At 34.9% G+C, this 23,868-nt stretch overlaps 3 protein-coding genes across 24 annotated transcripts; all 3 read left to right on the top strand.

The window, feature by feature from the left end:
- The first annotated feature begins 323 nt into the window (after positions 1 to 323).
- On the top strand, positions 324 to 13,854 carry LOC105764674 (protein NEN1). 14 transcript variants are annotated; one of them, XM_052624883.1, is made up of 10 exons: positions 324 to 389; positions 10,276 to 10,342; positions 10,444 to 10,503; positions 10,629 to 10,756; positions 11,192 to 11,684; positions 11,770 to 11,927; positions 12,219 to 12,265; positions 12,363 to 12,426; positions 12,587 to 13,314; positions 13,415 to 13,854. In XM_052624883.1, the coding sequence occupies exons 5-10, from the start codon at positions 11,396 to 11,398 to the stop codon at positions 13,647 to 13,649; spliced, it is 1,521 nt and encodes a 506-aa protein (XP_052480843.1). In that variant the 5' UTR covers positions 324 to 389; positions 10,276 to 10,342; positions 10,444 to 10,503; positions 10,629 to 10,756; positions 11,192 to 11,395; the 3' UTR covers positions 13,650 to 13,854. The 14 variants fall into 14 exon arrangements, with proteins under 14 accessions (XP_052480843.1, XP_052480836.1, XP_052480841.1 ...); XM_052624877.1 differs by lacking the exon at positions 324 to 389 and adding an exon at positions 10,055 to 10,137; XM_052624884.1 differs by lacking the exon at positions 324 to 389 and adding an exon at positions 10,058 to 10,137 and having other exon boundaries at positions 10,273 to 10,342.
- Positions 324 to 19,236, top strand: LOC105764673 (uncharacterized). Of its 9 annotated transcripts, none has more exons than XM_052624870.1 (4): positions 324 to 389; positions 10,276 to 10,342; positions 15,373 to 17,800; positions 18,745 to 19,236. In XM_052624870.1, exon 3 carries the CDS (start codon positions 15,446 to 15,448, stop codon positions 17,576 to 17,578), a length of 2,133 nt encoding a protein of 710 aa, XP_052480830.1. In that variant the 5' UTR covers positions 324 to 389; positions 10,276 to 10,342; positions 15,373 to 15,445; the 3' UTR covers positions 17,579 to 17,800; positions 18,745 to 19,236. The 9 variants fall into 9 exon arrangements, with proteins under 9 accessions (XP_052480830.1, XP_052480828.1, XP_052480832.1 ...); XM_052624868.1 differs by lacking the exon at positions 10,276 to 10,342 and adding an exon at positions 15,209 to 15,278 and having other exon boundaries at positions 341 to 389; XM_052624872.1 differs by lacking the exons at positions 324 to 389; positions 10,276 to 10,342 and adding exons at positions 10,044 to 10,137; positions 15,209 to 15,278 and having other exon boundaries at positions 15,350 to 17,800.
- LOC128035372 (protein NEN1-like) lies at positions 8,107 to 8,927 on the top strand. Its single transcript, XM_052624886.1, has 2 exons — positions 8,107 to 8,387; positions 8,488 to 8,927. Exons 1-2 carry the CDS (start codon positions 8,341 to 8,343, stop codon positions 8,720 to 8,722), a joined length of 282 nt encoding a protein of 93 aa, XP_052480846.1. The 5' UTR covers positions 8,107 to 8,340; the 3' UTR covers positions 8,723 to 8,927.
- Positions 19,237 to 23,868: the final 4,632 nt, after the last annotated feature.

The following is a 23,868-nucleotide window of genomic DNA, read 5'->3' on the forward strand; positions in this document are numbered from 1 at the left end:
CAAATATTTTAAAATTTTAAAATAATTAATTGCAAATGTAAACTATCACGTTGATACTAAATTAGAGAGTGAAATATCCACGAAGGACCTAAATAGATGTCTTCAGCAATTATCAGTTTAGGCTTAGGGCTAGAAAAAGCCCATGATATGGTGGACACTGGACGGGCCCCGTTTGCTTTTACGAAAGAAAATTTAAAAGCCTTTGTTTGATTAATCTCGTCATCTTCGACGTCGTTTCTCAATGAACCACCGAAACATCCAGATTGTTGTTGTTGGTCAAGGTGTGTTTCGATTTCGGCAAGGTTGGGGCTTTTCCTTTTCTTGTTGGATTTGGATTTCTTGTGGGTTTTAGCTCTTATTAATCACCATCTTCCTCTCTGTATCTCCTGGTGAGTTGATATTCTTTTCTCGTAATCAAATTCATTAATTTCTTAGTTAGAGTTGAACCTTCAGATTGATTTTCGGTGGTTTGCGCTCTTCCTGAGGCGCACGTTCATTTTCCATCGCTTCGAAAAGCGGAATACCATCGGCTTTCAAGATTAGGGTTGGCGTCTTTCTCTCCCGTTTCTTCCACTTCAATCCCCTGGTGAGGTCACTTAGTCCTCGAATTCGTTCTCTAGTTTCAATTAATTTCAGTTTTCATCTTGTTAATGTTAAATAAACTTAAATGAAATAGAGTTATGTTATATGAAAGGTCAAGGGTTATGAAAGGTCAAGAGTTATGTTGTTTTTTAATGGGTTTAAATTAGTAGTTTTTTTGTTTAGAAAAATGAAAGGTCAAGAGTCATTGGTTTATGGTTATTATTAGATTTTAATATTTTCAGTTTTTTGTTGTTTTAAAGGGTAGACTATAACCTATAAATAGTTTGTAAGCTTTTGATTTTATAAGTGAGAACAATTTTATATTGAGAACATTTTTCTACAATTTGGTATCAAGCTATGGAGAGTGTGACTAGTAATGTGCCATTGCCTCGACTAACAAAGGTGAACTATGAGAATTGGAGCATCTAAATGAAAGCTCTTCTCAGGTCTCAAGATGGTTGGGAGGTGGTCCAAGAAGGTTTCGTAGAACCGACAACTACTGCGGGATATGCGGCGGCTCAAAACAAGGCGTTGAAAGAAATGCGGTCGAAAGATAATGCGACATTGTACATGTTATTTCGAGCCGTTGATGAGTCAGGTTTTGAGAAGATTGCAAGTGCGACAACTTCAAAAGAAGCGTGGGACATTTTAGCAAAAGTGTACAAAGGAGCCGACCGAGTTAAACAAGTCCGCCTTTAAACTCTTCGTGGCGAGCTGGAAGACATGAAGATGAAGGAATCGGAAGGTGTCTCCGACTACATCACGCGTGTTCAAACCGTGGTGAACCAACTCAACCAAAACGGAAAAGCGTTAACTGATGCACGAGTTGTGGAGAAGATTTTGAGATCATTAACTGATAGTTTCGAGAATGTCGTATGTGCCATAGAAGAGTCGAAAGATCTAGCAACGCTCACAGTCGATGAACTCGCCGGTTCTTTCGAGGCACATGAACAACGTAAGAAGAAGAAGAAGAAAGAGGAGACACTCGAGTAAGCACTTCAAACCAAGGCATCAATCAAAGACGAAAAGGTTCTCTATTCTCAAAGCCTTCGAGGTAAAGGTCGTGGTCGTGGAGATCAAGGAAATGGTCGTGGTGGAAAAGGCCGTGGTCAATAAGGGAATTCTGAAGAGAAGGAGCATTCAAACCAACAAAATTGGCGTGGAAGAAGACGTGGTCGTGGAAGAGGTGGATGGTCGAATTATTCCAATGTCGAGTGCTACAAGTGTGGAAAATATGGTCACTATGCGAAGGATTGTAACTTTGATAAGTGTTACAATTGTGGTAAGGCGGGACATTTCGCAAAAAAATGTCGCGTCTCAAAAAAGGTGGAAGAGATAACCAACCTAACCACGGAAAATGAGGAGGCAAAAGAAGGTTTTCTCTTGATGGCACACAACGAAGTCAACACCAACAACAACATGGTGTGGTACCTGGACACAGGTGCAAGCAACCATATGTGTGGGCTCAAGCACCTATTCAAAGAGATGCAAAAGGTTAAAACGAGACATGTGTCATTTGGAGATGCGTCGAAAGTTGAGGTAAAAGGCCAAGGTACCATTTGTTATTTATAAAATGATGGGTTAGTAGGGTCAATCCATGATGTGTATTACGTACCAGACCTCAAGAGCAACATTTTGAGTATGGGGCAACTAATGGAAAAAGGTTATTCGGTACTTATGAAAAATTGGGTGTTACACTTGAAAGATAAGGAAGGGTGTTTGGTCGCTCGAGTTGAAATGGAGAGAAATCGCATGTTCAGGTTGAATTTGAGAAGTGTTCGAGGAAAATGTTTACGAGTTGATGTTGAAGACAAGGCGTCGTTGTGGCATCTCCGTTTTGGCCATCTACATTATGGTGGTCTAAACGAGTTGGCGAAGAAGAATTTGGTGCATAGGCTACCAGACATGGACTATGAGGGAAAATTTTGTGAAGAATGTGTGCTCGGTAAGCATGCGAGAACTTCCTTTCAAAAGAATGCAGAATATCAGGCTAAGCAACTTCTCGAATTGATTCATACCGACATATGTGGACCAATCACCCCCGAATCTTTTAGCGGTAAAAGGTATTTCATTTCTTTTATCGATGATTTCTCACGAAAAACTTGGGTTTATTTTCTTAAAGAAAAATCTGAGGCATTTGAGGTGTTCAAGAAGTTCAAAGTGATGGTTGAAAAAGCAACTGGTAGACACATCAAATCTGTACGATCTGATAGAGGTGGCGAGTATACTTTGACGGCTTTCATGGAGTATTGTGAGGAGCAAGGCATAAGACGATTCCTAACCGCACCGTACTCTCCCCAACAAAATGGTGTGGCCGAGAGGAAGAATCGAACTATTCTCGACATGGTTCGATCAATGCTCAAGAGCAAGAAGATGCCGAAGAAATTTTGGGCGGAAGCCGTGTAATGTGCCATCTATGTGCAAAATCGATGTCCACATGCGAAGTTGGATGATCAAACACCACAAGAGGCTTGGAGCAGACAAAAACCATCAGTTTCTCATCTTAAAGTATTCGGTAGTGAGGCCTATGCACATGCGCCGGATCAGCGAAGAACGAAGCTCGAAGACAAAAGCAAAATGTTTATTTTTATTGGGTATGATGAGAAAACAAAAGGATACAAGCTACTCGACCCGATAAGTAAGAAGGTAGTAGTAAGTCGTGATGTACGATTCAATGAAGCAAGCGAGTGGGATTGGAATAACTTAACGGAGGTTATCATCAAAGATGGAGGATCATCAATCGCTACACCAACAATCATACCGACAAATCCTGAAACTACCGATGATGAAGATGAACCGCGACAACCAAAAATACGAAGTTTGCAAGATTTGTATGATTCAACAAATGAGGTACATATTGTATGTCTTTTGGCAGATTCCGAGATTATAAGTTTTGAAGAGGCGGTGCGAGACAAGAAGTGGCAAATTGCTATGGATGAGGAGATTAAAGCAATTGATCGCAACAACACATGGGAGTTAACGGAATTGCCGAAAGGAAGTCAGCCCATTGGTGTGAAGTGGGTGTTCAAAAGAAAGATGAATGCTCAAGGCGAGTTAGAACGGTACAAGACGCGACTTGTTGCAAAGGGATATAAGCAAAAGGAAGTGATAGATTATGATGAGGTATTTGCTCCTGTTGTAAGAATAGAGACAATCCGGTTGCTCATTGCACAAGCGGCATAATTTAAATGGCCAATATTTCAAATGGATGTCAAGTCGGCATTCTTGAATGGTGTGCTCGAAGAAGAAGTCTACATCGAACAACCACCCGAGTACATGAAAAATAGAGAGGAGAAAAAGGTGCTGAAATTGAAGAAGGCACTTTACGGGTTGAAGCAAGCACCGCGGGCATAGAATACTCGTATCGATTCATACTTCAAGGAGAATGGGTTCAAACAATGTCCTTATGAACATGCCCTCTACGTGAAGAAGAATGGAGGTAATATGTTATTTGTTGCTCTTTATGTCGATGACCTCACTTTTATGGGGAACAATAGTGAGATGATACTAGATTTTAAGAGTAAAATGACACAAGAATTCGAGATGACAGATTTGGGATTAATGAAATTTTTCCTTGGTTTGGAGGTTAGACAAGAAATGACAGGTATTTTTATGTCACAGGAGGCATATGCAAAGGAAATTTTGAAGAAATACAATATGGCACATTGCAACCTGGTATCAACACCAATGGAACCAGGTGTAAAACTCTCGAAATTCGATGGAGGAGAACGAGTCGACGCAAGTAAATACCGAAGTTTGGTGGGAAGCCTTCGCTATCTCACTTGCATAAGGCCTGACATTTCGCTAAGTGTTGGCATTGTAAGTCGGTTCATGGAAGAACCGGTTTACTCACATTGGAAGGCGTTGAAGCGAATCCTACGGTACATTCAAGGAACGGTGTCACTCGGGCTATTTTATTCAAATATGAAAGATTACAAGTTGATTGGGTATTCCGACAGTGATTGGTGCAGAGACTTAGATGATCGAAAAAGTACATCGGGATAAGTGTTCTTTATGGGTAACACAGCATTTGCTTAGCTTTCAAAGAAGCAACCAATCGTGACACTATCGACATGTGAAGCTGAATATGTGGCAGCATCTTGGTGTGTGTGTCATGCTATATGGCTCAGAAATTTGTTGGGTGAGTTGGAGCAACAACAACTTGGTGCAACTGAGATACGAGTTGACAATAAATCAGCGATTGAGTTGGCAAAGAACCCAGTGAATCATGAGAGAAGCAAACACATTGACATTCGTTTTCATTTCATCCGAGATCATGTAAAGTAAGGAAGTGTGAAATTAGTGCACGTGGCAAGTCGGGACAAAGTTGCGGATATCTTTACAAAATCGCTACCGATGGTACTCTTTGACAACTACAAGAAATTAATCGGCATGAAGGATGGCAGAAGAATTTAAGTTTACAGGGGAGTTTTGTTAAATAAACTTAAATGAAATAGAGTTATGTTATATGAAAGGTCAAGGGTTATGAAAGGTCAAGAGTTATGTTGTTTTTTAATGGGTTTAAATTAGTAGTTTTTTTGTTTAGGAAAATGAAAGGTCAAGAGTCATTGGTTTATGGTTATTATTAGATTTTAATATTTTCAGTTTTTTGTTGTTTTAAAGGGTAGACTATAGCCTATAAATAGTTTGTAAGCTTTTGATTTTATAAGTGAGAACAATTTTATATTGAGAACATTTTCTCTGATTAAATGTAGGGTTTTTTGTAATTTCGAAGCGTGAAAGCGAAGCTTTAAAATTAGTTGAAAGGGAATTTTAGATTTTGGAAATTGTGAGGGAAAATATGGTGAAGGGAAGGAGGGATCGGATGGATCAGTTTCATAGATACCTTTCATTTTTATTTTTGCTTCTTTCTTTTTATTCTCTGATTGCTTCTCTTTGGGTGCTTGCAGGTAAGGTTACAACAATTGTTATTTTTAATCTTACATGATATGCAGTTGGTATGCAAGCAAAGGTGTGGGTATGAAGAAGAAAACCACTTACTGGAAACAGGAATGGCTTGTGGTTATGGTTGTTGAAGGTTTCTGCAAAGAATGATTGATACCTACTCCACTGCCCTTTCTCTTTTCCCATTTTTATTTTGTTATAGCATTCACGTTAACAATATTATTATTTTATTATGGGTAAACTACACCCATGGTCACTTTTGTTTACCTTAGGTTACATTTTAGTCACTTATGTTTGAAATGTTACGTTTTTGTTACTTATGTTATCGTGTTGTATCATTTTAGTCACTGAGCTATTAATTGTCGCTAACGGTGTAACAGTAAGTTGACGTGACACGTTAAATCATCATTTCAAACAAAAATTTTAGGGTAAATTATACAATCGATCCCCATATTTTATCATTTTGAGCAATTTAATTTTTTTATGTTCTTTAATTTTTTTTCTTTATTTTCCATTATCTTATGTTTCTCCCTTTATTTTCTTACCTTCTCCATTTCTTTTAACATATCAAGAAGTCGAATTGGCAGTGAAGAAATAAGTAGGAAGTCGAAAACTATCATTGCCTATAACCAAAACCCATAAACCCATACCAAGCTTTTTTCTTCACTGCCAATTCGACATCCTGATATGTTGAAAGAAATGGAGAAGGTAGGAAAATAGAGGGAGAAGCAGAAGAGAATGAAAAATAATGAAAAAAAAAAGGTTAAAAGAACATAAAAGAAAAAAATTAAATTGCTCAAAATGAAAAAAATATAGGGACCAATTGTATAATTTAACCTAATTTTTTTGTTTGAAATGATGATTTAATGCGCCACATTAGCTTACTGTTATACCGTTAACGACAATTAATGGCTCAATGACTAAAATGTTACAACACGATAACATAAGTGACTAAAACGTAACATTTCAAACATAAGTGACTAAAACATAACATGAAGTAAACAAAAGTGACCATGGGTGTAATTTACCCTTTTATTATTTATGTGTTGATAAAAAAACATAATACTTATTTAACCCTCAAATTTTATAAAAAATTTATTTTATAAAAAATTATTTTATTCCTTCATTTTATTTTATTGTCCCTTTTAACTTTTGAATTTATTTTTGTTGCTGATGTGGATATTACATAAGGAATTAATTTTTAAAAAATTTAAAATATTAACTTTTTTTTTATCTATTTTAAATAATTTGACAAAAAAATATAAATTTAATAATTAAAAAACAAAAAATTAAATAAAGTACTAAACTGATATTTTGATAAAGTCGGAGGTATGCCATTATATAAAAAAGATAGAACTATTTTGATATTGTAGGGATGTGATGGTGAATGGTCATATATAAAGCATTAATGGAGTCGAAAAGGAAACCCAGCTGATGAAGTAACCCGGAAAATCCTTTTCCTTCCTATAAAGTGTCGGTTGATTCATGCAATTGGCGCCTTCATCATCTCATTTCTCTTATCTCCATTCTTTCAAGTCTAAAAGAAGAAAAACAAAACACTTGTTTTCTCTTCTGAAATGGATCCGACACCGACGTCCGATAACCGACCTGAAATCTGTTTTTTCGATTTGGAGACCACCGTCCCTCAGCGGCGCGGCCAAGGCTACTCCATTCTCGAATTTGGTGCCATTTTAGTTTGCCCCAAGAGGCTCCTTGAGCTCCACAGCTACTCCTCTCTGGTCCGACCCGACGACCTCTCTCTTATTTCCCCTGCCTCTGCGCGCTGCAACGGTATCACTCGAGAAGCCGTCATTTCGGCACCTTCCTTTTCTGAAATCGCCGACGAAGTTCACGACCTTCTCCATGGTCCGCATCTCACACTCAAATTTCCTTCTTTTTTTGTTTTCCTTCTGGTTTTAAGTATATGAAGTTTTTTAAATGAATTTTGCAGGAAGGGTTTGGGCGGGTCATAATATAGTGAGGTTTGATTGCGTGAGAATAAGGGAGGCGTTCGAGAAGATTGGTAGGGCGGCGCCGGAGCCTAAGGGAATTATCGATTCATTGGCGTTGTTGACTCAAAGATTCGGAAGGAGAGCCGGTAATATGAAGGTATTTTTATTTCTTATAAAAACTTCAGCCTTTTTTCTATTTTTATAAAAACCTTAGCCATCTTTTATCAACCTTATGTATACATATCATCCATACACATATGGTCGTTAGAAATTTATAATCATTGTGTGAAGCATTTAAACATTAAAATATCAAGAAAACATCAGACTGCCAGATTTATCCAGTTGAGCTGGGGATCGGAAGTCCGACCGATTTGATTTTTTTTTTCCTAATTCCAACATATTGCAAGTTTTGGCACTTGATATGGAGTTTTGTTTAATGTTACTTAAATGCAGATGGCAACTCTTGCCAATTATTTCGGGATTGGAGTGCAGTCACACAGGCAAGTCTTTAATGAATATATAAACTCTTTTCACCTTGGATGAGAGTGGGAATTTTTTGTTTCACTGAAATAAACATCCTGCTATATGATCATTCAGGAGCTTGGATGATGTTCGCATGAACCTCGAAGTTGTCAAGTATTGTGCAACCGTTTTGTTCCTGGTATGGTACTAGTTTTTGAGTGGCAAATGTTGTAACACTGTGTTGTTTTCAACGATGTGCCTTTGGCATCACAAAATTTAAGCACCATATTTCACTTGCCTCAACTTGGGAAATGTTAGATCAGACATTTTTTTCAGTGACAATGCTTCTGTGAGTTTATGCAAGATTCTGAATGCTTGTGACAATGCTGCCAAAAGAATTTTCGAAGACTGCGAAAGCAGTTCCGAGTGGAAGCCTATCATGGGTATAAATTATCGTTACATCAACAATCCGACCGTGAGACTGCAGTAAGTTTTTCCTACTTTAAATGTTATGTTTCAGATAGTTTAAAGACATGGACTTGAATCTTGTAACTATTTCATTGATTCTTTGATTTGTTTCTGGCAGCATACCGACTGTAGTCAACGGCAATATCGCTCGCTATGCTGCTGAGATTCATCAGAAGGATAGCTCCGGTACTGTGCAAAAGCTCGTATTCAGCAAATTTGATGCTGCAGAGCTTGGTAACTTAATCAGAGGTGGGATCTTTGTGGATGCATTCTTCAGCTTGGATACTTATGATTATCTGCAGAATGCAGGCATCAGATTGGTGGCCAAAAAATTGGTTATACATTCAGATTAGGGGTGATTGATCCATTTCAGATTGTTTCCAGATATGTAATAGCACTGTTTATGCTAAATCTGACTCATAGATATGAGTTGATTTCTCTCATTCATAGCTTCAGAATGACATAGGGCACTGATAAAAAAAAGATTGATATTGTAAATTTATGATACTGTAATGATTGAATAATTATTGCTAATAATTGAATAATTTCATTTTTTTATGTACTTCTTTCATATGTGTCGAGCATCACAATTCTTATTTTTTGTTTTTTTTTTATACAATATCTAAAATTACCTATAGCTTCTCCTCATCCCTTAAATAAGAGGGTAATATATTTCAACGACTCAAACCTACATATTCGTATTGATGCTAATTGAACTAAGACTCAATCGAAAATGATTTTATTTTTATACATTGGATATTTCGTGCAAATAAATAAACTTGTTACGGTCTAATCATTTATGTATCTTTATTATTTTTAAAAATTATCTAAACGTTCTAATTGTGTTTACTTAATGTTTTTAAGACATTCAGTATAAAGTTAAATTTTTGTCAAAATACTCAAATAAAAGCTAAATCTTTAATTCTCGCTTCTTTTATCTTTTAACAAATTAACCTAACTTAGATTATTATGTTTTAGATTTTCTAGGAACATCCTTAAGTTTATTTTAGTATTTTAATAAAAATGGGTTAAATTTAATTCATTAGAAAATAAAAAGCATTCAAAAGGTTTTTTGAAAACACACTTGAAAATTACGTGGATAATATATATTATATTATATTATATTATATTATATTATATTATATTATATCATATACGATAAATAGTGACTTCACAGCAACATATTAAATATTTAACAGTTTAATGATTTAAATAAAATTTTTAAATAATTTAATAATTATTTTATATCTTTTTAAATAATTTAACAATTATTTTATAATTTTAAACAAACCGTAAATTTCGTAATAGTTACATGTAGTTTACCCTTTTCTTAATACCATGTTCATTCTTTAAAACTAAAATATTATAATTATTAAAAAACCAAAAAAGAATTATAACAAATATTTTTAATTTTTTAAATAATACTAAATTAGAGAGTCAAATATCCGCGAAGGACCCAAACAGATGTCTTCAGCAATTATCAGTTTAGGCTTAGGGCTAGAAAAAGCCCATGATATGGTGGACAGGCCCCGTTTGCTTTTACGAAAGAAAATTTAAAAGCCTTTGTTTGATTAATCTCGTCATCTTCGACGCCGTTTCTCAGCGAACCACCAGAAACATCCAGTATTGTTGTTGCTGGCTGAAGGGCCTTAAACAAAGGTGTGTTTCGATTTCGGCAAGGTTGGGGGCTTTTCCTTTTCTTGTTGGATTTGGATTTACTGTGGGTTTTAGCTCTTATTAATCACCATCTTCCTCTCTGTATCTCCTGGTGAGTTGATATTCTTTTTCTCTGTAATCAAATTCATTAATTTCTTAGTTAGAGTTGAACCTTCAGTATTGATTTTCTGGTGGTTTGCGCTCTTCCTCGGCGGCGCACGTTCCTTTTCCACTGCTTTTGGAAAAGCAGAATACCATCGGCTTTCAGGATTAGGGTTGGCGTCTTTCTCTCCCGTTTCTTCCACTTCAATCCCCTGGTAAGGTCACTTAGTCCTCAAATTCGTTCTCTAGTTTCAATTAATTTCAGTTTTCATCTTGTTAAATGTAGGGGTTTTTTTTGTTTTTTTTGTAATTCCAGGAAGCAGGAAAGCGCGAAGCTTTAAAATTAGTTGAAAGGGAATTTTAGATTTTGGAAATTGTGAGGGGAAAATATGGCTGAAGGGAAGGGAGGGGATCAGATGGATCATTTTCATAGATACCTTTCATTTTTATTTTTGCTTCTTTCTTTTTATTCTCTGATTGCTTCTCTTTGGGTGCTTGCAGGTAAGGTTACAACAGCTGTTATTTTTAATCTTACATGATATGAAGTTGGTATGCAAGCAGAGGTGTGGGTATGAAGAAGAAAACCACTTACTGGAAACAGGAATGGCTTGTGGTTATGGTTGTTGAAGGTTTCTGCAAAGAATGATTGATACCTACTCCACTGCCCTTTCTCTTTTCCCATTTTTATTTTATTATAGCATTCACGTTAACAATATTATTATTTTATTATTTATGTGTTCTTGATAAAAAACATAATACTTATTTAACCCTCGAATTTTATAAAAAAAATTTATTTTATAAAAAAATTATTTTATTCCTTCATTTTATTTTATTGTCCTTTTAACTTTTGAATTTATTTTTGTTGCTGATGTGGATATTACATAAGGAATTAATTTTAAAAAATTTAAAATATTAACTTTTTTTATCTATTTTAAATAATTTGACAAAAAATATAAATTTAATAATTAAAAAACCAAAAATTAAATAAAGTACTAAACTGATATTTTGATAAAGTCGGAGGTATGCCATTATATAAAAAAGATAGAACTATTTTGATATTGTAGGGATGTGATGGTGAATGGTCATATATAAAGCATTAATGGAGTCGAAAAGGAAACCCAGCTGATGAAGTAACCCGGAAAATCCTTTTCCTTCCTATAAAGTGTCGGTTGATTCATGCAATTGGCGCCTTCATCATCTCATTTCTCTTATCTCCATTCTTTCAAGTCTAAAAGAAGAAAAACAAAACACTTGTTTTCTCTTCTGAAATGGATCCGACACCGACGTCCGATAACCGACCTGAAATCTGTTTTTTCGATTTGGAGACCACCGTCCCTCAGCGGCGCGGCCAAGGCTACTCCATTCTCGAATTTGGTGCCATTTTAGTTTGCCCCAAGAGGCTCCTTGAGCTCCACAGCTACTCCTCTCTGGTCCGACCCGACGACCTCTCTCTTATTTCCCCTGCCTCTGCGCGCTGCAACGGTATCACTCGAGAAGCCGTCATTTCGGCACCTTCCTTTTCTGAAATCGCCGACGAAGTTCACGACCTTCTCCATGGTCCGCATCTCACACTCAAATTTCCTTCTTTTTTTGTTTTCCTTCTGGTTTTAAGTATATGAAGTTTTTTAAATGAATTTTGCAGGAAGGGTTTGGGCGGGTCATAATATAGTGAGGTTTGATTGCGTGAGAATAAGGGAGGCGTTCGAGAAGATTGGTAGGGCGGCGCCGGAGCCTAAGGGAATTATCGATTCATTGGCGTTGTTGACTCAAAGATTCGGAAGGAGAGCCGGTAATATGAAGGTATTTTTATTTCTTATAAAACTTCAGCCTTTTTCTATTTTTATAAAAACCTTAGCCATCTTTTATCAACCTTATGTATACATATCATCCATACACATATGGTCGTTAGAAATTTATAATCATTGTGTGAAGCATTTAAACATTAAAATATCAAGAAAACATCAGACTGCCAGATTTATCCAGTTGAGCTGGGGATCGGAAGTCCGACCGATTTGATTTTTTTCCTAATTCCAACATATTGCAAGTTTTGGCACTTGATATGGAGTTTTGTTTAATGTTACTTAAATGCAGATGGCAACTCTTGCCAATTATTTCGGGATTGGAGTGCAGTCACACAGGCAAGTCTTTAATGAATATATAAACTCTTTTCACCTTGGATGAGAGTGGGAATTTTTTGTTTCACTGAAATAAACATCCTGCTATATGATCATTCAGGAGCTTGGATGATGTTCGCATGAACCTCGAAGTTGTCAAGTATTGTGCAACCGTTTTGTTCCTGGTATGGTACTAGTTTTTGAGTGGCAAATGTTGTAACACTGTGTTGTTTTCAACGATGTGCCTTTGGCATCACAAAATTTAAGCACCATATTTCACTTGCCTCAACTTGGGAAATGTTAGATCAGACATTTTTTTTACTAAAGCCTTATATTTATCTTCAGGAATCAAGTCTCCCGGATATACTCACATGGAACCCGCAGGGTTCCCCGATATCACCTAGTAGTGATGATGGCAAGTCATCTCCCGAGCAACCTAGTCCAAACATGCACACCCTTTCTTCAAGTCCAACTTCAGAAAATGTTCCAAATCTATCTCTGGCAGGTGTAGGAAATAGTGAACACCATCCTAGAATATCTCTTCTGACTCATCACATAGGAGGGGCAAATGCTGATGTGTCTAATCCGGTTCAACCGGATCCTTTCAACATGAGTCTACTCAGAAACAAAATAGAAACCGAGGCCCTTCAATCAGATGTCACCATGGAAGAAAAAACTGAGCAAGAGTCTCAGGACATAGATATTGCTGAAGGTAGCAGTAGTTATGCAGGGTTCTTAGCACTTGATGAAGTTTCTCTTAATTCTATTAATGCATCTCTGGTCCCATATTACCGTGGCACCCAACGAATAAAACTGTTGCACGAGAATGTTGGTCTGCAACTCTTTTGTCCTTGTTTGAGAGTGCGGTTTGGAGTCGATGGGAAGTTTCTTGATCAAGGTGGCTGGCCACGTTTGAGCTTCGTAGTTGATGCTTCTCTGAGTTTATGCAAGATTCTGAATGCTTGTGACAATGCTGCCAAAAGAATTTTCGAAGATTGCGAAAGCAGTTCCGAGTGGAAGCCTATCATGGGTATAAATTATCGTTACATCAACAATCCGACCGTGAGACTGCAGTAAGTTTTTCCTACTTTAAATGTTATGTTTCAGATAGTTTAAAGACATGGACTTGAATCTTGTAATTATTTCATTGATTCTTTGATTTGTTTCTGGCAGCATACCGACTGTAGTCAACGGCAATATCGCTCGCTATGCTGCTGAGATTCATCAGAAGGATAGCTCCGGTACTGTGCAAAAGCTCGTATTCAGCAAATTTGATGCTGCAGAGCTTGGTAACTTAATCAGAGGTGGGATCTTTGTGGATGCATTCTTCAGCTTGGATACTTATGATTATCTGCAGAATGCGGGCATCAGATTGGTGGCCAAAAAATTGGTTATACATTCAAATTAGGGTGATTGATCCATTTCAGATTGTTTCCAGATATGTAATAGCACTGTTTATGCTAAATCTGACTCATAGATATGAGTTGATTTCTCTCATTCATAGCTTCAGAATGACATAGGGCACTGATAAAAAAAAGATTGATATTGTAAATTTATGATACTGTAATAATTGAATAATTATTGCTAATAATTGAATAATTTCATTTTTTTTATGTACTTCTTTCATATGTGTCGAGCATCACAATTCTTATTTTTGTTTTTTTTTATACAATATCTAAAATTACCTATAGCTTCTTCTCATCCCTTAAATAAGAGAGTAATACATTTCAACGCACTCAAACTTACATATTCGTATTGATGCTAATTGAACTAAGACTCAATCAAAAATAATTTTATTTTTATACATTGGATATTTCGTGCAAATAAATAAACTTGTTACGGTCTAATCATTTATGTATCTTTATTATTTTTAAAAATTGTCTAAACGTTCTAATTGTGTTTACTTAATGTTTTTAAGATATTCAGTATAAAGTTAAATTTTGTCAAAATACTCAAATAAAAGCTAAATCTTTAATTCTCTCGCGTTTCTTTTATCTTTTAACAAATTAACCTAACTTAGATTATTATGTTTTAGATTTTTCTAGGAACATCCTTAAGTTCATTTTAGTATTTTAATAAAAATGGGTTAAATTTAATTCATTAGAAAATAAAAAGCATTCAAAAGGTTTTTTGAAAACACACTTGAAAATTACGTGGATAATATATATTATATTATATTATATTATATTATATTATATTATATTATATCATATACGATAAATAGTGACTTCACAGCAACATATTAAATATTTAACAGTTTAATGATTTAAATAAAAATTTTAAATAATTTAATAATTATTTTATATCTTTTTTTAAATAATTTAACAATTATTTTATAATTTTTAAACAAACCGTAAATTTCGTAATAGTTACATGTAGTTTACCCTTTTCTTGATACCATGTTCATTCTTTAAAAACTAAAAAATATTATAATTATTAAAAAACAAAAAAAGAATTATAACAAATATTTTTAATTTTTTAAATAATACTAAATTAGAGAGTCAAATATCCGCGAAGGACCCAAACAGATGTCTTCAGCAATTATCAGTTTAGGCTTAGGGCTAGAAAAAGCCCATGATATGGTGGACAGGCCCCGTTTGCTTTTACGAAAGAAAATTTAAAAGCCTTTGTTTGATTAATCTCATCATCTTCGACGCCGTTTCTCCGCGAACCACCAGAAACATCCAGTATTGTTGTTGCTTGCTGAAAGGCCTTAAACAAAGGTGTGTTTTGATTTCGGCAAGTTTGGGGGCTTTTCCTTTTCTTGTTGGATTTGGATTTACTGTGGGTTTTAGCTCTTATTAATCACCATCTTCCTCTCTGTATCTCCTGGTGAGTTGATATTCTTTTTCTCTGTAATCAAATTCATTAATTTCTTAGTTAGAGTTGAACCTTCAGTATTGATTTTCTGGTGGTTTACGCTCTTCCTCGGCGGCGCACGTTCCTTTTCCACCGCTTCTGGAAAAGCATAATACCATCGGCTTTCAGGATTAGGGTTGGCGTCTTTCTCTCCCGTTTCTCTCACTTCAATCCCCTGGTAAGGTTACTTAGTCCTCGAATTCGTTCTCTAGTTTCAATTAATTTCAGTTTTCATCTTGTTAAATGTAGGGGGTTCTTTTTGTAATTTCCAGGAAGCAGGAAAGCGCGAAGCTTTAAAATTAGTTGAAAGGGAATTTTAGATTTTGGAAATTGTGTGGGGAAAATATGGATGAAGGGAAGGGAGTGGATCAGATGGATCAGTTGGATCAGTTTCATAGAAACGAAGCAATATCAGCCGTTGCTGACGAGAGTTTTTTAGGTGAAGAAGACGATGATTATGAAGACCTTTACAATGATGTTAATGTTGGTGAAGGATTTCTTCAATCTTTAAGAAGAAACGAAGATTTAGGGTTTAGAAACGAGGAAACTAAGAATAGTTCAAATAATAATAACGGTGGGAAAGTTGGTGGATCACCAATGGGTGCCCCAGAATCTGGTGTTTCAATTCCAGGGGTTGCAGGTGTTGGTGAAAGAGAGGATTCTAGGGTTTCTTATGAGAGTCAAGGGTTTAGGGCTGGTGGTGGTGATGTCAAAGGACCTAGTGCGGGTTTTGGTGGTTGTGGTGGAGGTGGCCTTAGGGTTGAATTAGCACAGGGGTCGAATAAATTGAATGAGGTGGCTGCAGAGCAAAGTGGGAATAAGAGTATTAGTTTAGGTAGTGTAGGTGGTATGGGACATCAGGGACATGGTGTAGGGAATGTAGGGAGTGTTGAGAATGAGGGTTTGGTCAGACAAGGAGTAGGAGGTCCAAGTGTGAATGGCCCTGGTGGCAGTGTTGGTGGCGGTGGCAGTGTGGGTGGCGGTACTATGGTTGGGAATGGTGGTGGAAATGTGGGTGTTGCTGGTGCTGGTGTTGGCCCTGGAGTTGGTGCAAGTGGTGGTGCAGGTGGTGGGACAATATTGTTTGTTGGAGATTTGCATTGGTGGACAACAGATGCTGAACTGGAGTCTGAGTTGTGCAAGTATGGACCTGTGAAGGAAGTGAAGTTTTTCGATGAGAAAGCTAGTGGGAAGTCAAAAGGGTATTGTCAGGTTGAGTTTTATGATCCAGCAGCAGCAACAGCTTGTAAGGAGGGAATGAATGGGCATATGTTTAATGGAAGGCCTTGTGTTGTTGCCTTTGCATCGCCGTTTACGGTTAAGAAAATGGGAGAGGCTCAGTTAAATAGGAATCAGCAGATGGCACAGTCTTCTCTTTCGCAAGGAAGGAGGGGCCCCAATGATGCTGGAGGTAAGACTGGTGCTGCTAATATTCAAACTGGTGGGAATTATCAAGGTGGGGATAATAATAGAGGTTATGGGAGAGGGAATTGGGGGAGAGGAAATACTCAGGGGATGGGAAATAGAGGGCCAGTTGGTCCTATGAGGAATAGGGCTGGTGGAATGGGTGGTAGAGGTATCATGGGAAATGGTGGAAATGGATTTGGGCAGGGCATGGGTGCAACACCTCCTCTCATGCACCCACAGTCGATGATGGGTCAAGGTTTCGATCCTGCTTTTGGTGCACCCATGGGAAGAATGGGCGGTTATGGAGGTTTTCCTGGTGCTCCAACGCCACCATTTTCAGGGATTTTACCTTCATTTCCTCCTGTTGGAGGAGTTGGTTTGCCTGGAGTGGCTCCTCATGTTAACCCTGCATTTTTTGGAAGAGGTATGCCTATGAATGGTATGGGGATGATGCCCTCGAGTGGTGTAGATGGACCTAATATGGGAATGTGGTCAGATCCTAGCATGGGAGGATGGGGTGGTGATGAGCATGGTGGTGGGAGAGCTGGAGAGTCAAGTTATGGGGAGGAAGCTGCATCCGACCATCAATATGGTGAGGTTAGTCATGAGAGAGGAGGTTGGCAAAACCCATCTAAAGAAAAAGATAGAGCTTCTGAAAGGGAGTGGTCTGGTTCATCTGAAAGAAGGTACCGTGATGATAGGGAACCAGGATATGATAGGGACATACCTAGGGAGAAGGACATGGGCCATGGTCATGATTGGCCAGAAAGAAGGCACCGAGATGATAGAGACATTGGTCGAGAACGTGATAGGGAGCGCTCTAGAGATCGTGACCGTGATCGTGATAGGGAACGTGATCGAGATAGGGATAGGGATCGATATAGGGAAGACAGAGACAGATATGCAGATCATCGTAGGTACAGGGACCGTGAGCCAGAGCATGATGATGATTGGGATAGGGGACGGTCATCACGGACTCACAGCAAGTCCCGGTTGTCACAAGAAGATGAGCATCGCTCAAGATCTAGAGATGCTGATTATGGGAAGAGGCCACGGCTTACCTCAGAGTGACTTATCTGAGATCTCTTATATCAGGAACTTCCTGTTAGAAAATTCAAAAGGAAAATAGAAAAGATCCGTAACAGCAGAAACATTGGGTTCATTGTTCTCTTTTGCTGTCTCTCTTAACTGGTGGTATGTGGTCATCAATTCATAGCCATTCTGAGTTCAATGCCTGAATTCGTCGGGTGCTTCTCTTACCTTGGAGTATGGCATCAATTTTGCATGCAAGAAGTAAGTTCCTTGACTATAGTTTTCTTATCGTATTATCTGAGTATCTTACTATCCACGAACATATCCTTGAATTTCTTCTCTGAATGAATGGGATTTTGTAATACTTGTTTTCATGTGCATACAGTACACAAATTTCTCAACTGATATTCTTGTGTCTAAATCATAGACTAAGCTAATATTTGTGTAATGACGGTCTATATTCGCTTTTCTGCTATACATGGTACATGCTAGTTTTGACTTAATCCCGACTTTAGGCTTTTTTGGGTAGAGTGAAAAGAAAATTGGAAGATGAATTGAAGGAGTAGAAATATAGAAAAAAAATTTCCTTCCCACTGGTGTGCTTGGTACTTGGTAGGAAAGATGGAAAATTTGGAAGGAAAAAAGTAATTTCCTTTGCCAAGTTGAAGAATGAGAGGAAAAAAAATGAAACTTTTGAGAATGCATAATTTTGAACTAGCATATATCTCTTTTTCATTTTCTATCCTTGTATCATTCCAAATTGAAATGATTTGTTTTTTTATGCATTAAGAAGGAAACTAGTCTATCGTTCTTATTTTCTTTCCTACCAAGTGCACTCAATGTTTTAGGTCCCTTGGTTTACATTTGTGTCCACAATACTATAAAAAGAATAAATGTATGTGCTTAATGTTCCTAACATAAACTAGGATATGATTGGTTGTTTCCTTGTTTTTATACGCAGTTAATTCCTGAAAATGAATTTTGTGGCTGTAAAATGGTAAAAATTATCTTCCTGAATTTTTGCAGTATGTTTCCCTTGTGTTTAGAGATGTAGTTATAAAGCAAATCATTCATTATTGCTTCCATCTATTGTACATTTCTCAAGTTTTACATGGTTTCTAATTACAAATGTTGGCCGAATTGTTTGATCTTATAGCTGGAAGTTATTCAATTCAATATTGTTGATATTTGAAGTTGTTGAGCAGAAGTACGGGTATGGTGGAGATGAAGATGAAGATCACAGGCTTGAAATTTGAGAGAGACAGGAGGTGGTGTTTCCTTTTTTTTTTTTTTTTGGCTGGATTAATGTAGCAGTGGAACCATGGTTTTAAGTAGTTATAGCTTTTAATTTGGAATTATGTTTTAGTTGATTAACACTTTGATGATGATGACTTAGAAAAAGTAGTTTGAATTATGATGTAATAATAGGGATTTAGCTGAGGATGTTACTGCTGCTGGGTGATCGGTGACTTGCATTTTCTGTTGGCTGTTTTGTTGTATTATTTATTTTTGTCCATTATTTTTATTTTTATTGTTATTATTTTTGGCTAGTTGTTAGAATACAACTTGTTTAACCTTGCCATCTTGTAAAATATGTAACCATTGTAGTAGAGCCTTGGAAATTGTACAAAATGAATGTTATAATTTTGGATGTGTTCTTATTTTTTACTAATAAAAGTAAGTCAGTCTCGCCTTTATATACGCGATGCTTATGTTTGCATGGGATACAGGACTTAACTCATTGACAGAAGTTGTTTATTAACACATAACTTAGCATAATTATGATATCATGAAATAATTAAGGTTGGACAAGACAACTGAAAGGTACCCAATAAGGTTTTGTATCTTTCTTAACCCACTTATTATTACTTAAGTTTCACTTCAATTATTTAGGTAAAGGACTTCTTCGATCCGTACAAAAACATCCAATCCATTGCAATTATCACAAATTAAAAAGTAAACTATTGCACTCACGTGCTAAGTTTTTCATCAAAACTTATAAAAATATTACTTTCAAAAATAATTTTGTGTAATTTGATTTCTCTCTTTTCTTTTAAAAGATTGAGAAAATATAAAATTATTACTTTAAGTTTCAAGTCTTCCTATTTTTGGTATTTTTTTATCAATTTGAGTTGATAAATTTGTTTTAGCTTGTTAAGTGAAAGGGTCACCAAAAAAAAAAAGACCAAATTATATAATGTGTAAACAATGAGAGTTGATTTTTAGAATCAAGACTAAATTAACACTGTGTATAAATATTGAGAGTTAAAGTTGTTATTATATCAATTTTGAAAGTTGGCACATCATCTTTCCATCAACCACTTAATGATTGGTGACCAAAAGAAGAAAAAATCGAATACTTTAGTAATCATTTTGTAATTTTTCATAGTTTGATGACCAAAACAACTTACCATTCTTAACTAATTACAAATATAATTTACCCAAAAATTAAAATATAACATAAAATAATAATTAAAAAAACATGGAAAAGGTTCAACATATTAGAATTTATATAATAAGATTATTAACATATGTGATAAAATTTATAATATTTTAAATATTATTTATTAATTAAGATCTAAATTTCGTTTATGCTGTAAATTAATTAACACTTAATATGATTATATATTTAAGAGGTATAAAAAACATCAACTTTGAAATCATAAATATTAATAATAAAAAAATCCATATGAATTTTAAAAATAATCATTGATATTACAATGATATATTTTTATTACACCATTTATTCATTTACATTATTTTTAATTCAAAAAAAAAAGTTTTAATTTTTGAACCATTAGGCAATACTTACTAATTTCCCAATGAAGCATGGAGTGTGCTAACGACCAAACTAATTGTGGATGCTTCACCCATTCCATTTGAATGGTTTTGGTTTAGAGAAGAAATTCCCCAAAATAATGATAAAAAAAAGAGAGACAGTTGAAAGGCACTCAAAGTATGAGTATTGTGATTTCAATGCCCTAATTATTATTATTATTATTGTTATTTTATTATTTCTTAAATCCAAACAAAAATGAATCAATTATTGAGATGCAGACTGCTTTCATTTTCACTTCCATATTTCGACCCATCATTTTTATAACATCTCTTCATTCATTTCTGTATTAATATAATTCATTGTGGCACTTGAATATTGATACATAAATTTTGAAGTTCTTTTTGTAATTACATAATTTTTTTTTTTTTGCATCAACTATCCGACTTGGTTCATCGCCCTATTTTAATTATCAAAGTTGAGATAATCCGACAACAATAAGTTAATGGAGAATATTGTTGAAAGCTTGCCAAAAGCTACTCACTGTTCCTTCTTCTGCTTTTATATGAATGTGAAGTAAAAGAACTGTCTTTAATCTACTCTTTTAAATGTCTCATACGTTGCGGTGGAAAATAATTCTAAGAAAAAAAAGATATTAAGGAAGAAAAATCATAGCATGAAAAGAAAGTGAACAATTAGAAGAATGATCATGATCACTAATGTCTTGTACAAGAGGGGCTGGCACTATTAAATTTATTAATTTTCATGTTACCCCTTACATTATCTCTCTAAAATGTGATCATTTATATTTGGTCCCCTTCAACTTTGTCAAATTTTATTTTAACCTCCACTTTAAATATCTAAAAATATTATAATTTACGTTGGCCCCAAAGTTTTCAATTTAACTTCCTAACAAGTTTAACACAAATTTTACATTTTACTTTTTAATGCATTTAACCTTATGTTTTTTTTTACAAAAAATTATAATACAAATGCTGTATTATATTTTTAATGCACCCAACTTTTATCTTTTTCTATTGTAATATAAAAACCAATATGTCTATTTTAATTCTTTTAATTAATATTATAATGATCATTTTAGTAATACAACTTTAATTCCTATAATATTTTTATATATGTAATGATTAAATTTTATTATGAGAAATTTATATATTAATTGCAATATTAGTAACAATCATAATATTTAAAATTAATATTTTTTATACTCTATTTCTATTGTATGGAGCCAATCTTTGAAAAATATGAAATTAAGGCAGGAGTTAGCGACGAGTCATTAATTTAGATTTTGAATGACGGAAAAGAAGTTAATAATAGAACAAGTCCATGTTCTAGAGATGCTTAGACATGAAGGTTGATGTGTTTGCTATTATTGACTCTTACCAAAAAAATTAGGAATGTCTTATACCACAAACAAAAACAACTATGTATTGAACCTCTAATCAAGCATATGTGAGCAGAGACTTGAATTGTATAGTTAATTCAAAGGCAAATTTTGTCTCTTCTAATACCTATAACAACACCCAATTTAAATAAATAAAAGGTAAAGAAAAAACAGAACGCCTCTAAAAAGAAAGCCCCAAATGATAAAAAGATATGGAGGAACATCTTCTGAAAACAATAGTATTAATTGTTCTGAAGTTACACATGTCTGGTATGATAAAATTTGAGACTTGGTGACTCCCACATCAATATTGCCCTGGCTACAATGATATTAAATCAAATTTTGCTTTCTCATGTTTATTGGAAAAGGTGGCATGTCTAAACAAAATATGAGTAATTTAGGTGTAATCCTTAAATTGGATAATGAATTTGAAACATATAAATCTTTTAGCATGACAAAATCACAAGAAAACGTGTGGTAAGAAATTTTGAAGGGTTCACTTGAAATGACATGTTATTTATTAAAAAAATAAAAAATGGAAATTTTGAGAAATTTGTCACTTTTATAAAAGAGCTAAAAATTCTTTTTAGGAAAAAAATTTAAAAAATTTAAGAGCGACAAAGGAGATGAACATATATAATCTTGGATCGAAAACGTGCTTTCTCCTAACTAAACATGCAACTTAAGCACATTTACACTCGATAAACAAGAACATAAATAATCTTGAGGTAGACCACTTTATAACTTCCCCCTCAACTGAGGGGCAATTGTTATTAGTACCTCGCCAGAGTGGGTTTCGCCACTCTTACCTCTCCTCGCCTACTCACAACTGCATTAGACTACAACTTTTCTTGTAGGCACAGAGACCTTGCAGACATATAAACACACATGGCACATGAAGTGCCTTTAATCCATCTCACCAAGAATATAAGTATTGGATCCTTCTATGCATGGACCACACATGGGGTCTCTCCCGGTCCATGTCAATCCCATTGTCACCGATGAGATAAATAACAAAAAATTATATTAAAGAAGTACTTTATTTTTAATTAATTAAACTAATATGAAATAAATAATTATTGCATAATGTAGACTGTATTATTTTTAACCCACGGTAATTTCAGCTTTACATGCATGTTTTGTAATTGGTTTTGAAGAACTGTTTTCGTACTCTTGTCTTCTTCTATGCGGCTCCCTACACTTCACCAGCGTGTGAACTATCATCCTCCGTCCTCCATCTCTTTTGATCCTCAGCAATAATAAATTTAAAAAAATTAAAATTGAAGCCTACTCGTCTCTTGGGATTCCAAACTTGAAATTTTGTTTATAATTTCCATTTCAAGTAAAACATCAATTCCTTGCCTAAATTCTTCTTTTAATAAAAACCCATAATTATGGACTGCCAAATCACAAGCATGAGGGTATATATAATTTATATGAAAATGAAGGGATATGTCAAGTTTGAACAACTTGATTCAATATTATTTTGATAATTTAATTATTGAATTTTGGGGCTTTTTTTTTTTTTTGTATCTGTCCCAATATCCATTATCTATTGCACATGATTCTTGCTTTATTTTAGAGTTGTTAAATAACTAAAAAAAGGTATCTTTTAGAGATTATTATCTGTCCTTTGGGCCATACACTTAATCCATTGATCACTATGTTCTAACTAATCTAATCAATTTCCATTACTTATATTTTACAAACAATTGAAGGGTTTTTCTTTTCCAAAATAAAAATGTAACTACTATACCCTTTTTTTCCTTGATGTGTGAAAGGCAAAATGTTTTCTAAAATAATAAATAAATAATCTCATTACAGATTTTAATCATATTGCTACCTATAACCCCTTTCCAATCCATAAATAGAAGGATATGTGTTTTAATGCACCTGAACCCACGTTTTCCTACATTAACAATAATACCCATACCAATCGAGCTAAAACTTAATAATAAAAAACAAATTTAACTGATTTTTTTATAAACCTTATTAAACAAATTGAAAATTTTTATATCTAAATTTTATTGCAATTTTGAGAAAAAAAATGGAATATATTAAAGACAATGAAATGAGGTGCACTTGTTGTTAGTTAAAGCAACAAAAATAGGTAGAAATAAAATAGAATGAGTGTTGTTCAAGTTCAATAAT

The sequence above is a fragment of the Gossypium raimondii genome, chromosome 12 (genome assembly GCF_025698545.1).
Source record: "Gossypium raimondii isolate GPD5lz chromosome 12, ASM2569854v1, whole genome shotgun sequence".
In the NCBI taxonomy this organism is placed as follows: domain Eukaryota; kingdom Viridiplantae; phylum Streptophyta; class Magnoliopsida; order Malvales; family Malvaceae; genus Gossypium; species Gossypium raimondii.